Here is a 16,614-nt window from a genome sequence, read left to right as displayed (position 1 = left end):
CAGGGCCCTGCAGGCAGGGGGGAGCCACAGGAGCTGGGGGGGGGCAGGAGACATGGAGAGAGCTGTGGAGGGAAAGCTGAGGTCTCATTGACCTTGAATTCCAGCAAGAAATTTCTGTTAGATCACATTTTAAGATCTGAGCTAAGAACTTTCAGCCATCAGGTGTTCTGCTTCTCTTGCATCAATTTGATGACCTATTATTATTTATTTTTCACTTTATTCTATATGGAGCTTTTCCAGCAGCCTGATACTGTGACACCTCCCCAAGGAACTGCTGCTTTTGAGGGTTGTGTGCCCAGAGCTTTTCCATTTCACCAGCTGTATCCCTGAACTAATAATGGACAGCACTTCTCCCTGCAAACCTGGCCTCGCTGATCAGACATTTTCACCCCTTAAAGGAGTTTTAGGTAGTTTTCAGCCACTTCTACACCATGATTGTATTACACACAGCTATTTTCTGGTAGTTCTTGTAATTTTTTCAATTTACAAAGTTCCTCAGTCAAGTTTTAGCTTTGCTATTTCACTGTGCAGTAGCATTATTGTAAATTTTAGGCCAGTCCTTAAATACAGTTCAGAAACCTTTCCAGGATTTCAGAGAAATACTCAAAGCAGATTTCCAAATGTGCATGTGACTCTTTTTTCCTGAAGTGGCACCTGATGATGGGCTGTGCCTTTGAAAAACCTTCTGAATCCCTTTGGCTTGCAAATTGAACTGGAAATTCCCTAAAAGCTGGCATTTTGGCTCCTGGTTGACCAAGGTGCCCATGGTGGCAAGGTTTTTGTGGCATGGGCTGTCAGCAGGGGTGGCTGTCAGCAGTGGGATGCACAGGGCTCTCCCTCATTTGGGGTCCTTGTGGACATGGCCCCAAAACGTGCCCAGCTGTGGCAAGGGGCACGACTGTGCCCTGAGCACCAGCAGCTCAAAAAGTGTGGAGAGTGACCAGAAATGCCCTCAGAAGCGATGGGTGTGGGAGGCAGAGGGAGTGCCAGGGCCTGGTGGCCCTTCAGCCTGTCCTCTCTGTGCAGATGGCTTCAGGAAGGTGGTGAACATCGAGCAGGGGGGGCTCGTCAAGCCCGAGCGGGACGACACGGAGTTCCAGCACCTCTGCTTCCTGCAGGGCCACGAGCACCTCCTGGAGCACATCAAGAGGAAGGTGAGGGGTGCTGGGTGGGCAGGGGGAATGTGCTCCTGCTCAGTGGGACTCAGGATCACCCTGTGCTCTTGTTCCTGACCTCTCCACATACATGTGCAGCTGGGACAGGGGTTCTTGGTGTGCAGGGCTTGGCTTTCAGCAGAGTTTTATCTGTGTTTTTTTGCTCTGTTGCTCAGTATCACAAGACTTTCACATAGTGCTGCATGGCCAGGCTTACTTCCCACGCCTCTGCCTTTGAATTGTTACCCACTTTCCTAGAGAAATACAGCATAACTCCTTCATGGACCCCAACAGCCATCTCCTTTTCTTACAAAAGAGAGAACCTACTCCTGCCCTCTGTCTTCTGTCTTTTAACGTGTTATAAATGCTCCAAAAGGGCTGTTCTCTTACTGAATTAGCATAGGAACTTCAGGAAAGAGACTTCAGCAAAAGCCTTTAGTTTAATATGTCAGTTTGAAGCATTACCTCAGACTCATCCCTGCAAAACACGAGGCTGGATTGGGTATCTCTGCAGAATAGAAAGATTAAATCAAACAGTCTAGTTCAGTTCCTCCCTGGTCCTCAAAATACTTTTGTTTTCCCCCCAGGCTGATTTGAAATAGGTCCCCACTCTGGCAGGGAATGTTCTTCTGCCAGCAGATGTTCTGTATGAATAGATTTGTCCTGCACTTTGCTCTATTTTATCCTTCTGGCCCTTGCACTAGTACTGTGAGGACAGTTCAGACTCTTGTGCACGTTGCCTGTCCTCGTATTTCAGCCCAGTGGAGCCCAGCTGGTGACAGTCCTGCCCCTGAGCCACCACAGGGCTCTGTGTGTCCATAGCCCTTCTTGCACCAGTAAAATCCCCCTGTGATCTTTTCCTCCTCAGGTGTCAGTAGTGAAAAGTGAGGAGACCAAGATGCGGCAGGAGGACCTCAGCAGGTTGCTATACGAGGTACAGATACTGAGGAGTCAGCAGGAGAACATGGAGTGTCAAGTGCAGGACATGAAGCAGTGAGTTGAATCCTCCTCAGGCTGCTCCTTACATTTGCTTCTCTGGAGTTGTGGATTGTGGGGAATGGTTGGAAGGAGGAGCCTTACACACCTCCCTCCCAGGGAGCACGTGGTGAGCCAGGGGCTGATCACAGGGACTGGATCTGTTCAGACAGCAACATGGAGAATTTCTGTGCACACCTGATCTACAAAGTATGAATTAGTGCTCAGCCTCTCTGTCTTTATGTTTTCCCTTTACAGATGAGGAGGGCACCAAGGAGGTCATGTAGGAAATATGTGTATAACCTGGGGGCTTAACTCAGATAACTATTTCCTCGAGATAGAAAGGATGGTAAAGATGTAACTCTCTCACATGTAGAAGAGTCCTTGGCAGAGATGTGGTGGACTCCATTCCAGCTACTAAAAAAATAAAAATATAACTCTCTGCTATCCTCCACTTCCAACATTTATCTGCTTTACTGACCTAAAAAATATAGTACCTTATAATATATAATACAAGAACTGCTGTAGTGTTTAGTCTGTGGAATCATCTCTGAAGACTGTGTCTTCTGCCACGGCCAGAATTGTTGTGTAAGAGCAAACCAAGCAGATGCAATGCTTCCTGCATGTGGCTCCCAGACCTCCTGCTGTCTGAGACTCTGGGATCTTCTGAGTCAGACATGGTCACTAGAAGCTTAGTAAATGGATAAGGTTTTATAAATCATGCATTTGAAGAGGTTTTCATTTGCCTCCAGATTTTATTAATCTTTGCAGAGATCTTTGTTTAAGAAGCACTTGAATAATCAAAAAGACCCAAAACCTTTCCCTTATAATGAGAGCTGATATTCATACTGCACGAGATTCATTCCAGCTCAGCACCTTATGTGCAATGGATAAATATTTGTATCCTACATAATTTTTTAATAACTCCCACACTTAGCACATGCATGAGATGGCACTGTGAAATCCAGGTACAGTGGCAATGAGTTTGTGGGCTTGAATTTGTTTTAATTTTTAAGGAATTCCAGTATCATTTATTTGGCCTTGATTTTAATTTATTCTCCCTTCTTATTTGCTTGCTCCCTCCCTCCATCTGGCACAAGGCAAAATTGCATTCAAATAATGAGAAGAATACAATTTTTATAAACTATGACAGAGGAGAAGTCCCAGGCTGAAAGCATGTTAAGGAATTTACCCTAGTGAAGAAGCATTAGTTCATAACTCCAGTACGAGCTGTCAGACTAAGGAATGCTGCTTTGCTGGAAATCCTGTCAGTGCCAGCACAGAAAGTTCACTGCAGGGGTTCTGGCTGTACAAGCTGCTCTGCTGTGCTCTTTCTAGCCCTGGACCTTATCTTCCCAGTTCTAGCATCCTCACTGGAAAGACTCAAAAGCAAAAGGATTTATTGGTTTCACCTGTACGATGGGTTTTGCTGGCCTGGCAGTTCTGCTACATCCATATACTCTGGAGATAAATTGACTGGCAAAACCCTTTGCAGCGTGGACTTGGCTGGCATCCAGTTTGGAGGCAGCACAGTAAATAAATTCTGCATCTCCCCATCCCACTTACTGGGGCTGGCTGTTAAAGGAGGCCTGTAAGCTCCCCTCTGTGCTGCTTCATCTGCAGACAGAAAACAAGTTCTCTCTGTGCAATGTGAGCACAGGTCTGTGCTGGGTTAAATGAGTCACTCCCACTAATCAAATCATTACAGTCCTCTTGGTTCAAGGCTCTGAGGGGCAGAAGCATCTCTTTAGCTGCTGCTCCAGTCACTCCAAACGTGCCTTTATAGCCCCATGTGTAGGAGGTTTCAGCAGGGAGAATACACAGTGTCCCTCTATCCATAGGATCTCGTTGTCTTTGGGAGAAGTGGGGCAGTTGTAGAGAGGTTGGACTTTCTTGGCTCTTGTGGAAGGATAGTCTTGGTGACCTGAATCAGTCACAGTCACAAATCAGGCCTTGCTGAAATTCCTAGTTTGGCCCAAATGTTCCACAAAAACTAAATGCACTTGTTCTTTGTTACCTTCCCCTATAAACGTTGGCATTTCCTTGTTTGTTTTTCCTCCATGCTTTGGTCTATAGTTCTTTTGAGGTCAAAGAAGAACAAGGAAGGCAATTGTGTGACCCTATTTGGGACACCTGACAAGAGCCAAGCACAACAGGAGCCCCAGAGTGAGGCAGACTTTGCACAGATGGGTCATGGCAGCACCATGGGCTGTTGGGACGTTTCTGTGCTCACAGAAAATTTCTGTTTCCCTTCCAGACAAAACGAAGTCCTTTGGCGGGAGGTTGTTTCTCTCCGGCAGAACCACTCCCAGCAACAGAAAGTGATCAACAAGGTAGTGGTGACAGAGACCCACCCTCGCCTGTCCTGCCTGCCCCACCTCCTCCTCTGATGCTTTTCTCCTGCCCCATAATCTCCACGCTCTGATATCGCAGTGAATTTATTTTCCCTTTCTTTCAAGCTGTGTTATGCTTTTATGTGTCCTGTGGAAAGTGGGCATTAACAAAGCATAGACTCTGCCCTAGAGCAAAAGATTTTCATTTCCCTGTCAGTCCTTGCTGTGGTATTAGAAACCCCTTTTATGTTGAAGTCCTGAGTAAGAGAGCACAGCTGTCACTGATTGCCCTATGTTAGCTGTGTTCTGGTTGTACCAATGCCTTTGAGCTTCCCAAATCTTTCCTCTTTCCTTTGTGCAAGGCAGAAGCCCCCCTCCTGCCAGCACAAAGCTGCAGGTGGCACGTTGGCCAGCCATTCCCCCACTGGGACTATTACATTTTCTGGTGTGACAGGTATAGTCAAGGAATTACTGTACAACCTTTTAGATTGTGGAGCCATCTCCCTTAAAATCTGGCATGACCAGTATAGAAAAGGCCTGTCCAGTGATTCCTGGATGGTGCTGACATGACTGAGCACGTCACATTTCCCAGGGCCCGAGAGCCATGTTCTGACCCTCACGTGGCATCACTGAGTCACAGGACTGGACAGAAATGCACGAGGCTATCAAAGCCTTCCTCCAGCTCTGAGGCTGGACCAGCCACACAGCTCATTGTAGAGAGGCTTTTATGCAACTCTATTTTGTTATATTGAGCAGTGAGTAAGAGCCAGCTGTGATATATAATAATAATGCTCTCTTTGTTTGGAGGTCAAAGCAGAGCATTAAGTTCAAGCTGACCTGGGAATATGTTGCTAAGTGATTCCTCTACAAAGCCATTCTGCATCCTTTTTAGTGTCCTGTTTTCACAGAAGTGAAAAACTCAACTGAAAGAGCTCAGACCTCCATGCAGGGTCTCCTCTCCTGAGCTGCCTCTTTCACGTGCAAGAGCTTTGTCAGACTTTACAGCACCTCTTATAAACATCTCTGAAGACTTTAACAGAGTCCAAGTCTAATTCAGGCCTAGGAATGTTTGCATGTGCACTTCACAGGCGTATTCCCAGGTGTGATAGGACCATCTGGAGTTCTGCATGCACAGAAGGGGTGAGAGAAAGCCCTGAGCACATGGATCCAGCAGCCTTTGCACAAAGCAGGCACTGGGCTGTGTCCCTTGAAAGCCAGGCAGGCTGTTTGAGTCCTTGGACAGGTTATTTCTGTTTCAGGCTCCAGTGTCTCGTGCAGTTTGGCTCCTGTATGTCATGGCTGCTCCCAGCTTTGGGGTGCTGCAGGGAGGGAGGGACGTGTGAGACAAGAATGGCTGCGGGAGCAGGGAGTGCTGAATCACTCTGCTGATTAACACCGGATTTTGATCTCTCCTGACAGCTGATTCAGTTTCTGTTTGGCCAGCTGCAATCCAGCCCCAGCAGCACTGGGATAAAGAGGAAGCTGTAAGTACCCTTGTGTGGGTGCATAATGTGCCCCTCGCTAAAAGCACAAGCTCAGCTCGCCCGGGCAGGCGGTCACCGGACCAGGGCTCCATGGGTGGGCAGTGAAAGGGCTGAACTGCCGAGTCAGACCTGCTGACAGGCCCCATTCACTGCTCTTTAGAGAAGCACCGTGTCAGCTCGTGACCTTTATCTGGGGAACACAGAGCGTGAGGGGAGATGGGAACGCTAACTAGTGGGAGACTAAAGGGCAGGACCCTGCTGCTGGTCCTACACGTTCCAGTTTTGCCACTTGACATCAGTAGGAGCAGGGCTGGGCCCAGCCAGCCCGTGGACACCTTTGGTTTGACCCACAGTCACTGAATGTGGTGTGTATCCAACACAGGTTTGGTGGCATGGAACCAACAGAGAGGAAGGTGGGGAAAAATTTTAGCCAAGGGGTGTCTTTAGATAAGCTCTTCCAGGCAAGTGAGTAGAGGAGCTTGAACTAGGAAGCTTAGTGCCTTCTAGGAAAGCAGCCATGCCTTTGGTGCTTTTGGAGAAAAGGAATTTTCTAGGCATTTTTATAGGGTCATTACAGCAGTGGCAATAGTGGGTGTATAGCAAAATATCCCAGTTCCCTGCTTCTCTGGGACTGTATCGCAAAACCAAGCTCTGCCACCCAGGATGTTTCATGATGGAAAAGCAGTGCCATTTTGAGGCTCCTTCATATTTTTTTCTTGATTTCAGTCAAGAAAACAGACATTCCCACTACAGGACCAGCCCACAGATCTGTTGCTTCTTGTTAATGACCATCTCTAAAGGCCTAGTCAGTCACTTTTTGAAAGCCCATATGCAATGAGTTCAGGCTGTGCTCTGCTTTGTGTCTTCCTCTGCTTTATGACTTACCTAGTGGGTGGCACAGGTTCCTCTTATGAAGTGCTGTGTATGGGGATGCAGTTTTGCCAGAGAGGCTCTGAGTGTGAGGGAGTTGTAAGAAGGAATACAGATTCCCAGTATTGCACTAATCATGTCAGCATAACTACCTCCAGTAAAACAAGCTGAGGATCCAGCCTAGAGCTTGAAATCACTAGCAACTAGGGGTATGAATTGAATTTGTTATTTTACTGGCATCTTTCAAATAAGATCCAGAAAATCTGCACCATCCCTTCTCTATATGGTAGTGTTCTTTTTTAATGGTGACCTCCTACAAAACTTTTCCCTTTCTTGTCCATAACACTGGACAAGAAAGACCCTCACAGCTGAGGAAAGACAGAGCACCCAGGGGAAAAGAGCCCTTGGCTGAGAGACATTTCTTGTATGAGCAACCAGGAACCAGTCAGTATGTGCTGGAAAACAAACCTGTTTCTCTTCACAGACCTCTGATGCTTGACAATGGGATCTCAACTCCCCCAGTGTCCAAGTTCAGCCGGCACTTGTCTGCAGACCCCCTGCACGACCCCTATTTCATACAGTCGGTAGGTTGGCACCGGCCCCTGAGCTCGGGGGGGTTGCTGTGCCCGGGGGGGAAAGGCTTAAAGCAGTAACAGAGATTATGGAATAAGTAATTTGGCAAGAGTTTGGCAGTGAAAGAGGTTTGCAAAGCTGAGTGACGTTTATAATTTCTTCAGCTCCCCAGTTTCAGGGATGTCTTTGTGTGCTTGTGCTGCTGTGTTCATGTGGGAGGCCGTGGGAGTGAGGGGGAAAGGTGGACCCTGTAACCAAACTCTCCCTGGTGTTACCCCAGCCTGGTTCACCTCAGGGGAAAAGAGGAAGAACTGTGTTCTGGAAGTGGGTACTATGATCTTTCTGACCAGAGCCAGATTTTTGTAGCTGCTGAGGGATCCCCACCATCCCCCTAACCCACCAGAGCAGACAACAGACACTTCTATCCTGCAGTTAAAATATGTGGGTGGCATGAGACACCCATACTACCCTGTTGGGTTGGATCTTTCCCTCCAGAGGAAGCTGAGCAGTCTAGGCAAAATGTCAGACATGGTAAAACCTCCTGGTAGCTGACACTTCAGTCCCAGTGCTTATTTCACACCTGTAACTCTGTGTGGTTGAGGAAAGGTGAGAGGAAATTAAAATGTTGCAGGGTTGGTGAAAGCGTGGTTGGTTTCTGTACAGGGTGGACTCAAGGTCCCAGTGAGTAAACCCCAACAATGTCAGATAGGGCCTTGGACTTGTTCTGGGGCTCAGAAGGATAAATCTGTATGATTTTTGCTTTCCTTTTAGCCATCAACAGAACCTGCCTCTTGCTTAAACAGCCCTGGAATTGCTGGAGGACCCATCATATCTGATGTTACTGAAGCATCACCATCCAACATAATAAATATGCAGCCCCCTCCTGAAAATGACAGGTAAACATGTTTGTGATTAGAAATGGGGAGAGTCAGGTCTGGACACACTCATGCAACTCTTCAGAAGAGGTTTTTTTCATGGCTGTAATTCTACCAAAGTTTCTGTCTGATACACAGACCTCTATAGAGATGGTGGGATGAAATACTTTTTCCAGTTTGCAAAGTGGGTCAGATTTTCAGAATTAGAGAGGGATAATAACAGCATAACTTTCAAAACAAAGTCCTGAGTTTCATGTTGAGAGCTTCCACTCTTTGAGAAATATTCTATGTTTCTCTTTATATTTTGTCCTCAAGACAGGGGCTGTCTCAGGCTTAATCAACTAACTAGATACTAACACTTGTTGGGTTTGTAGAGAGAGAAATAATGTTTCCTTTTGGCTTTGGCAGAGAAGAAACAATCAAATTGTACATCTTTCTGCTAATGAGAACAGAAAGGTTGCATCACAACAACTTCCGATTTTTGACAACTTTTCTGTGAAAAGGCCCCAGTAACTTAAGAACTGAATGCAGAGGTATTTTAATGCTTATCTCTTCCTGCCACAGACATGCAGTGTGTTTAGGGCTAGTAGCAGAATAGCTACAGCTATGTCAGTGGAAAGTAAGTAGACAGATGAATCATGGAAACAGTTTCTGAGGCGTAGAGGCGAGGCAGTTATACTCTAGAAATTGCCTGTAAATCTGCCACATAATTGAAACCATAGCCATAAAATTAGCTAGGAGCATGCAAAGAGCCTCAGATTAAAAAAAAAACAAACCAACAAAAAACAACCAACCCTGGAAGCCATTTCTAAAGCAGAAAAACTTTAATATAACCTTCAAGTTAAGTTACTTATTTCTGCTAATTACTGAGTGCCATCTGGTGGCTCCTGATCTATGCTGCTGATGATCTGAGTCAGCCCTGGCCCTCATCAGTTCAGGTGTGGTACTTGCTAAATCCACATGAGCTGCTGGTGGGAGCTGAGAACCCAGGAGACCAGCAGATGATCAGAAGGGGCTGTTGAGGAAGGCTCTGCAGTGTCACACACCATCCTGTGTGTGACATGGTGTTGTCTCAGCAAAGCAAGTCTGTGAGTGTTGGGTGATAAGAGTTCTCAGAATGGCTTCCATGCCCTGTGCCTGTTGATCTACGGGCCTTTGTCATTTTGGCTTCAGCTCTGCAGGTTCACAGGGAGCTGTGCAATCTCCTGTAAGTGATGTAGAATAGACCTGTACATCCAAAATGCTGCTAATAAAAACTTCATTGGTACATGTCCATGTGGGAATAACGTGGAGTGCCTCTCCCACTGGAAGAAGACAAGACTCCAAACAAGTAAAACTGACTGGACTGTCAGATTGTGATAGCTTCTGTTCCAAGCCCTGGAGAGCCACGAGATCCTGACCTGTGTCACTGGGATCTCTAGAGTGCTTGCCTGTCCAAACCTAACTCCTGCATGGGAAGGTCTTACTGATCCCATTCCTATCTCTAGGGTGGAGACTTTTTCAGGAGAACCTCTCTAGCCCAGTGACCCTTTAACCTAACACTCCCCCGAGGAGTGATCAACCCATGGAAGTGCATTTCCCATGTTTGCAGAACAATTGAATGGGGCAAATTCATTTTAACTAAAGATATTTCAGCTGAGCACGTTTCTAGAGCTTGCTGAGAAGAAAACAAGGCTGCTGGTTCCTTCTGCTCGTGGGGGGAGTGGAAAGCCCTCCTGGGGCAGTCTGAGGGGAAGTGGAAGCAGCCCTTGTGCCCCTGCCCTGCCCAGCAGCAGGAGCCCGTGCAGAGCTGTGTGAGGTGCTGAGCCCTGTCTCTGGTGCAGGGAGAAGTGCCTGATGCTGATCAAGGAGGAGCCCGTGAGCCCTGGCGTGAAGGGCACGGCCGAGCCCGACGTGCCCCTGCCCGGCTGCCGGGCCTGCCCCGAGCCCCCGGTGCTGCCTGTTGCCATGGTCCAGTCTGTCCTGGAGGGCAAGGGGGGCTGTGCTGCAGCCCCAGGGACCTCCCAGCCGCCAGAGAGGAGGGGCAGAAGGGCTCTGCTGGACAGGTGAGGCGAGGAGGGACAGCTGTGGCCCTGCCTGTTCCCATGGCCCTGCCTTCCCACTCGCAGGGTGGGGAAGGGGGGAGTTGGGGAGGGAAGGAGGGAGGGTGACTCCAAGTTTCCAAGTGCAGCCTGGTACCTGTGGCACCTGCTAGAGGAGCCTCAAAGTGCAAGGGACAGCTCACAGAGCTGGGGGGTCTGTGGGTGACTGCCTGAAGGACAAGCAGAGCTGTCAGAGGATGTGCAGCAGAGCCTTGGGAGCAGGAAGAGGGGGATTTGCCCAAGGCCCAAGTGAAAGCTGGAGCCCAGAGCAGCATCTGTGCTGCAGGCTGGCAGGCCACTGGACTGTGCTGCACATCTGCAAGGGGCACCAGCACAGTGCCCCTGGGCTCAGCCACAGGGCAGGCTGGGAGAGCCTCTGCTGCAGCTGGGGGCTGAGGCTGAAATCCCAACAGCTCTGAAGTCACCAGCAGAAGGAGAGCCTGGTGCAGCTTGGTGGATGATGTGGAACTGCAGGTCATTCTCTATGGCAGCTGCAGCACTGTAAGGAGGACTGGGGAGGAATGGTGGGGAACCCAAAACACTCATTAGGGTTATCAGAAAAGCTTCCATTTTCCTTTAGGTCCTTACAGAGAATCAGAATCCTCCTTCTGAATCCACTGGATACTTCAAAACATTTTATTAGAAGCAAAATAATCCTTTTTTAAAGACCTGAGTTTAAGAGACATTTTTTATAGCTTTTGGGGGGATTAAACCCAGCAGGGCCTCACTGTTGCTCCTTTAGCTGAGTATTTCCAGTAAATGCAGCCTGCAGGCTGAATGCCTGCAGCTAAAGGTCACTCCTTTAAAAAGCATCAGTTAACAGTAATTCTTGGACCAGTAAGGACGGCAATGCAGCCTGTTCTGGTTTCAAGTGCCTCTAAAAGGATTTCCTCTAAGGAAAGGTTTAATTTTCCCAGTCTCAAGGAGGTGCTTACAGACTATCCATCCCCAAACCACGTGTGTCACCCAGGAGAGGGGGAGTCTCACTTGTTTTACCATCAGCCCAGTCTCCTGTGTGCTCTGCTGAGTTGTGCTTCTGGGATTAAACCAAGTTACATGGCATAAACCCAGACTGGCAGTGGGCTCTTGGTTTTCAAAATGAGATTCAAGCACCCTGCTGGAAGGCTGCTCAGTCCTGCTTTCTGTACATATCTGTGCAAATGTCCTTTGTGGCAACATGTCCCGTTGTGTTTTCTCAGAACAGATATTTCAGACCCGTTGGAGGGCACTGACTGGAGCCTGGAGGGGCTGCAGCTGCTGCTGAGGAGCCAGCAGTACGGCCTGGAGCCTGCCAGCCTGCTGGATGTGAGTGCTGCTGCTCGGGGTGGGGCTGGGTCACAGCTGGGAGGGTCACAGGGCTTCCCTTGGGCTGCAAATCAGACCATGCTGCTCCTTCCTGTGTGGCATTTTGTCTGCCACATGCTGCCTGTGGAGTCACAGCCCTGTTTCCACCTGCTCACAAGAACTAGCAAGATCTCAGATTAAATGATGCTTTTTCTTTTTGCACTGAAAATAAACATATTTGAACTTCTCAGAGCACAAAACACGGTGCATTTGGTAAAGAAATCAACAAATGTATGTAAAATAGGTTTAACATGACTCTCTAGCTAGTTTGGTAATTACTTTGTGTGGGTTAGTTTGCTTTCTGCATCTTAGATACTCCTAGATAGTGTTTAGCTTTTACTGCCTTCCCCTTTCCCCCTTTCCCACGTTCAGGGAAGTGTAGCCAATGCCAAATTCTCTCTCTGCTGAGGCATTTGTCTGTCTCAGTTCTCAGGTCACCTCTCCTTAGAAATGGATGGTGGCTTTTTCTTTGCTATACATGCAGAAATAGGAGGGTTTGTTTATTCTCTATTGTACATAAAGTTAGTATGTGAAAGGTTTTTGCCAATAATCGAATAACTCTGTCCGTAAGGAAAGAATCTGTATGTCAAAGATGTGCTCCCTTGAGGAGGTGCTTCAGATAAGCTTTCATGGATAAATAGGAATGAAAAATCATTTAAAAATCAATCTTATTCTCTTCAAGTCATTTCCCAAGTGTCTGTGATTGATTTTGACTTTACAGGGAGCATTTCTAATGGGCTGCTCTATCACTGGCTCTGTTGGTTCCTGTTTCTTGTTTCTCATTAGGAAATGTTTCTCATTTTCCTGTTACCCACACACGTCTCTCTCTGTGCAACTAACGTCACGAGAGTGAGAATGAATCATGGAACTGTGCCCCAGATCAACAGCTCCTTTTCCCAGACTGCTCAGACTGACTGCCATGGAAGCAATGATGCAACAGGAACCTGCCCTCTGCTACTGAGTTTTGGAATGCTTTTAAAGCCCACGTGGCTCTGGAGGTGTCCTAGAGCAGTGAAAAGGGCTTTAAGTTGCATGTGCAGTGACACAAAGAGCTGCCCTGGTCTGTGACCCCTCCATGGCACCCGTGTCTGTGCTGTCCCTCCAGGCAGCAGCAGGGCCTGGGGGTCTCACAAGTGCCCCTTAGCCCAGCACACAGGAGCCTTTGCCTGTAGCTTCCCTTGTGCAGGGCTACAACCCTCCAGCAGACAGGGGAGGACCATTCCACCCTTCAGAGCCCTGACTGTGTTTGTCTCCCAGCAGGTCTTTAATCCCAATCTATCTCTGAGTGAGTGGAATATGACTGAAATGGAGGCCAGTCTGTCCCCGGTAAGAGAGGAGTATTTCTGAGCTATGAAGATAATAATCACAGAGGCACAGAATGGCCTGGGTTGGAAGGGACCTGACCCAGCCACGGGACACCAGCCTGGCCACCTCAGGTGACAGGAGCCACGTTAGCCAGTGCTCCAGGGGGGATTGCACCTCCCTGCAGCCTCTCCTGCAGGCAGATCTGCCCTGGAGCCCTGGGTTTGGGGCTTTGGGAGGTGCAGTGAGCTGGGGGACAGGCAGGGCAGGAGGGTGGCTGCTGCTCCTGGGGGGTGTTGGGAGCGTGATGAAGCACCGATGCTCCCAGTGGCCTAGTTCTAACGAGCTCCCCTGTCTTTGTATAATTGTACATTGTAGTTTATATTTTTGCATCAAGATGCAGCGACTCACAGTGGATCTGGAGAAGAATGCAACTGAGCTGCCCCCAAAAGTGTTCAACGCCCCGTTTAACAGCACCTGCCCAGGTAGGAGCAGCAGCTGGGAAGGGATGTCACTGAGGTGCTCACAGTGGCAGCAGTGGATGCCACCTCCAGCACTGACTGTTTGCCAGGGGAGTTGTTATTTACTTCCAGACCACGGTTGTTATTTTATTCCATCATTGCCAGTCAGCAGTGTTGCCACAGCAGCTACTGAGCCAGTTACTGCACAGTGGGGAAAGTGTGAGGGATAAACTGAGGTGTAAATGGAATTGAACTGCCCCCATTTCTGCCATGGGTCCTCTCCAGGTCTGTCAAGCATCTGCTTTCTCTGCCTGTTCGTGGCCACCTCAGGGCACTGTGGTGATCTCCGTGGGTGGGGTGGTAAGAGCTGCACAGGTCCTGGGTTTCCTCTGCTCCTCACTGCTGTTGCAATGAGGATTTGTCACTTTTCAGTTCCACATAATAAAGTTGGGTAACTTGCCCTGCAGAAGCTGAGTTTTCTCCTGTGTGTTTGCATTCCCAGGGAAAGATGTCATCCTGGAGAGTGCCCAGCAGTTCCTCATCGACCGTCAGTCCATCTTTGGAAACGACCTCCTCAGCTTGCCTGAGAGTTCATCCCTTTATGTTCCACCTGAAAATGTGGCTTCCTACCTGTCCTCTGTGGGGGTCCAGGGGGACATCCCTTTAAACCTGAGCTCTTCAACAGACAACAGCCAGTGATTTTGCTTCCAAGAACCAACATCTCCCTCCCACCCATCCAAGCATCCACAGGTTTGAATGTAAAGAAACCAAAGTGACTCAGAAACCCACTAGAGAGTTTCTTTTTGTGCCCTTTTTTTGGAGTAGATGGAAATGGTTGGTAGCTGTTGCATTGCTCTCCCTGCACCTGGTTTTCAGTGTTTTTTAAAACAAAATACTGTTTCTGGTGCTTGCTCCTAGGGGGAGTGAAAACTTGGCAGGATTTTTTTTTTCTTGAAAATGCTTTTAGAAATTTCAAAACTTCTAACAAAATTTAAGTGAAAAGTAGCTTGAAAGTCCATCTGGGACCTCATAAAATAGTGATCCTGACTAGTGTCTGCTGCGGCAAACTGTGGGATTTTACAGGGGCAGCACAGATTAGCTAAGATGCCTGACCCTTCTCCATGCTCTTCTTGAAACAGGAAAATAATCTAATGCTCTACAAATATTTTTTTATCCATTTTCTGGGTTTGATGGGATGCACCTGTGCCTCTCCCTTGTCCCCCTAGGGTGAGTAGGAAACAGATCTCTCAGGGTGTGCAGAAGAGAATTTTCTGAGTGACCCCCCAGGACGTGTCTCTGTCTCCAGGGGAGCCACAGACCATCACAGGCCACAAAACATCCCACGCTGAGTTGAGAGCCTTTGTTGTTTGGGATTTGTTTTGCCCCAAATTTCTTTTCTCTTAGATAAAGGCAGGGCACTCCATACTTAAAAACATAAAAAAGGGATAGACTCTTCTGCACACGCAGTTTTTCATGTGCAGAGGGGACTGAGGGAGCACACTCTGGGGTTTGGTGCTGGCTAAGTATTCCATGTCCAGTCCAATGGTTTTTTTTCCCTTGGCTTTGACCTGTTCTATTTCCTCTGAAGATGTGCCCGTTGGTTTATTGATGTATAAAATCTGATTAAAGAGTTCAATTGATTGGATCCCCCTTTTAGAAGGACTCTCAGCTGCTCAGTGTAGGAGAGAAGCAGAAGGGTTAGTCCACCATGTCCCACAAACTTTTCTTCTGTCCTTTGTGCATCTGAGACCAGCCTCAAAGGCTGAACTAATCTCCCCTTTCCATGTGGTTTCTGATGACTGAGTTTCTCAACAAAGCAGAGCTTTGTTTTTTATGCTGTAGTTCTAATGAGAACATATTATTTATCTCAATATCCTCTGCCTGAGTTGCTTTTCCTTAGGAAAGCTACTCAAATGCAGTAGAACAGATCCAGGAAATTCAATTAACTCAGGCCTCCTAAGGGCTTAGACAGGGAGGTGTAAGCTGTGCCAGTGTCATTTGAAGAAATGCTCTGTCCCCTTTCATTGCCATGACAGTTCTTGGTTATAAACCAGATTTCTGAGCATCTTGGTCAAGCAGCATCCACACCAAAATGCAGTCAATCAATCAAATGAGTGCAGGCTCAGAATGACAATAAGATGAGCATGTTTTAAATGGACCTTCCTGTCACAGCCCTTTCCTCCATCCATTTATCATTATGTGAACAGATGTGTTAGTTCAGAAATGTTCACTTTTGAGCACATTTTCCCCCAGCTGACTCCTGTGTGCTGGGAGCTCTGTCACTGCCTTGGTGGTGCAGTCTGTGCAGGAGCAGGGTGTGAGAGCTTCTGAATTAATCCCAGCCACTGTTTTTGTGTTCAGGACTAAGGGAAAATTCTGGCAGCCCCCATTGGCCTGGTACTTAGATGATGTGCTTGAGTGCATCCTGGAAAAGGTTTTCCTTTTCAAGGGATTTGTGCTCAGAAAGTTCACCTAGATCAGCCCATTTGCCACTATTTTGCCATTTCCAGCGATGGAAAGTCATTGAGTTGCACTCTGATTAATTCTTTTCTCATAGATAATTGAAGGCTGGCTGGTGTCTGCTGACACCCAGCAGTGTGTGTTCAAGATTCACATCCTTCTCTGAGCTCCCACACTCTCGGCTGCTGAAATGTTAACACTGAATGTATTGATCCAACAAGGTATTGAAGCACATGCTTAACTTCAAGCTCCCGAAGCCTTTTTCCGAAGCCTGTGGCATGCTTGAGGTTGGCTGTGGGTTCAGTGCCCTCCTGGCTGGGGCTGAGCAATGACCCACCCTGGGGAGCTGCCTGTGCAGGGCCGGCTCAGCTCGGCCCAGGGCCCGACACCGTCCCGGGCTGCGGCGTCTGTGCAGGGGCAGCCTGAGCTCGTGGGGAGCAGCCTCTCGGGAGGGTCCCTGGGGTTTTCTTTAGGCTTTTTGCTCTACTATAAACATGGGATTGGAGCTTGACAGGGAGAGAGGAACCTCCAGGAAGAGAACTTGGGAGCCACTCCTGTGAAGAGCCAAGCTCGTGTTCTCGGCTTCTTACCCTGTTAACTTTACTCGAAGGTGACGTGCTGAGACTGCGTTTTGCACTATGCTGTACATTTGTAAAGTTTTACAGAGAACACTAATTAAACATGTTTCCTTTTTCTCATTTA

General features: G+C 48.0%; 1 protein-coding gene across 11 annotated transcripts in view; it reads left to right on the top strand.

The window, feature by feature from the left end:
- The window catches only part of HSF4 (heat shock transcription factor 4), a 26,104-nt gene extending 9,490 nt beyond the window's left edge, over positions 1 to 16,614 (top strand). For 6 of the 11 annotated variants that reach the window (XM_064670626.1, XM_064670620.1, XM_064670627.1 and 3 more), the window contains 11 exons: positions 1,027 to 1,154; positions 2,023 to 2,147; positions 4,387 to 4,462; positions 5,882 to 5,946; positions 7,301 to 7,400; positions 8,161 to 8,285; positions 10,088 to 10,309; positions 11,545 to 11,650; positions 12,947 to 13,015; positions 13,389 to 13,476; positions 13,955 to 16,614. In XM_064670626.1, the coding sequence (XP_064526696.1) occupies positions 1,027 to 1,154; positions 2,023 to 2,147; positions 4,387 to 4,462; positions 5,882 to 5,946; positions 7,301 to 7,400; positions 8,161 to 8,285; positions 10,088 to 10,309; positions 11,545 to 11,650; positions 12,947 to 13,015; positions 13,389 to 13,476; positions 13,955 to 14,151 (1,301 nt within the window). In that variant the 3' untranslated portion in view covers positions 14,152 to 16,614. Of the gene's footprint in view, positions 1 to 1,026; positions 1,155 to 2,022; positions 2,148 to 4,386; positions 4,463 to 5,881; positions 5,947 to 7,300; positions 7,401 to 8,160; positions 8,286 to 10,087; positions 10,310 to 11,544; positions 11,651 to 12,946; positions 13,016 to 13,369; positions 13,477 to 13,954 lie in introns of all 11 variants that reach the window. The other 5 variants (XM_064670622.1, XM_064670631.1, XM_064670624.1 and 2 more) reach the window with 4 other exon arrangements.

This window comes from Pseudopipra pipra, chromosome 14 (genome assembly GCF_036250125.1).
Source record: "Pseudopipra pipra isolate bDixPip1 chromosome 14, bDixPip1.hap1, whole genome shotgun sequence".
NCBI classification, from domain to species: domain Eukaryota; kingdom Metazoa; phylum Chordata; class Aves; order Passeriformes; family Pipridae; genus Pseudopipra; species Pseudopipra pipra.
Note: the sequence above shows the minus strand (reverse complement) of the source record. Positions and strands in the feature narration are given on the sequence as shown.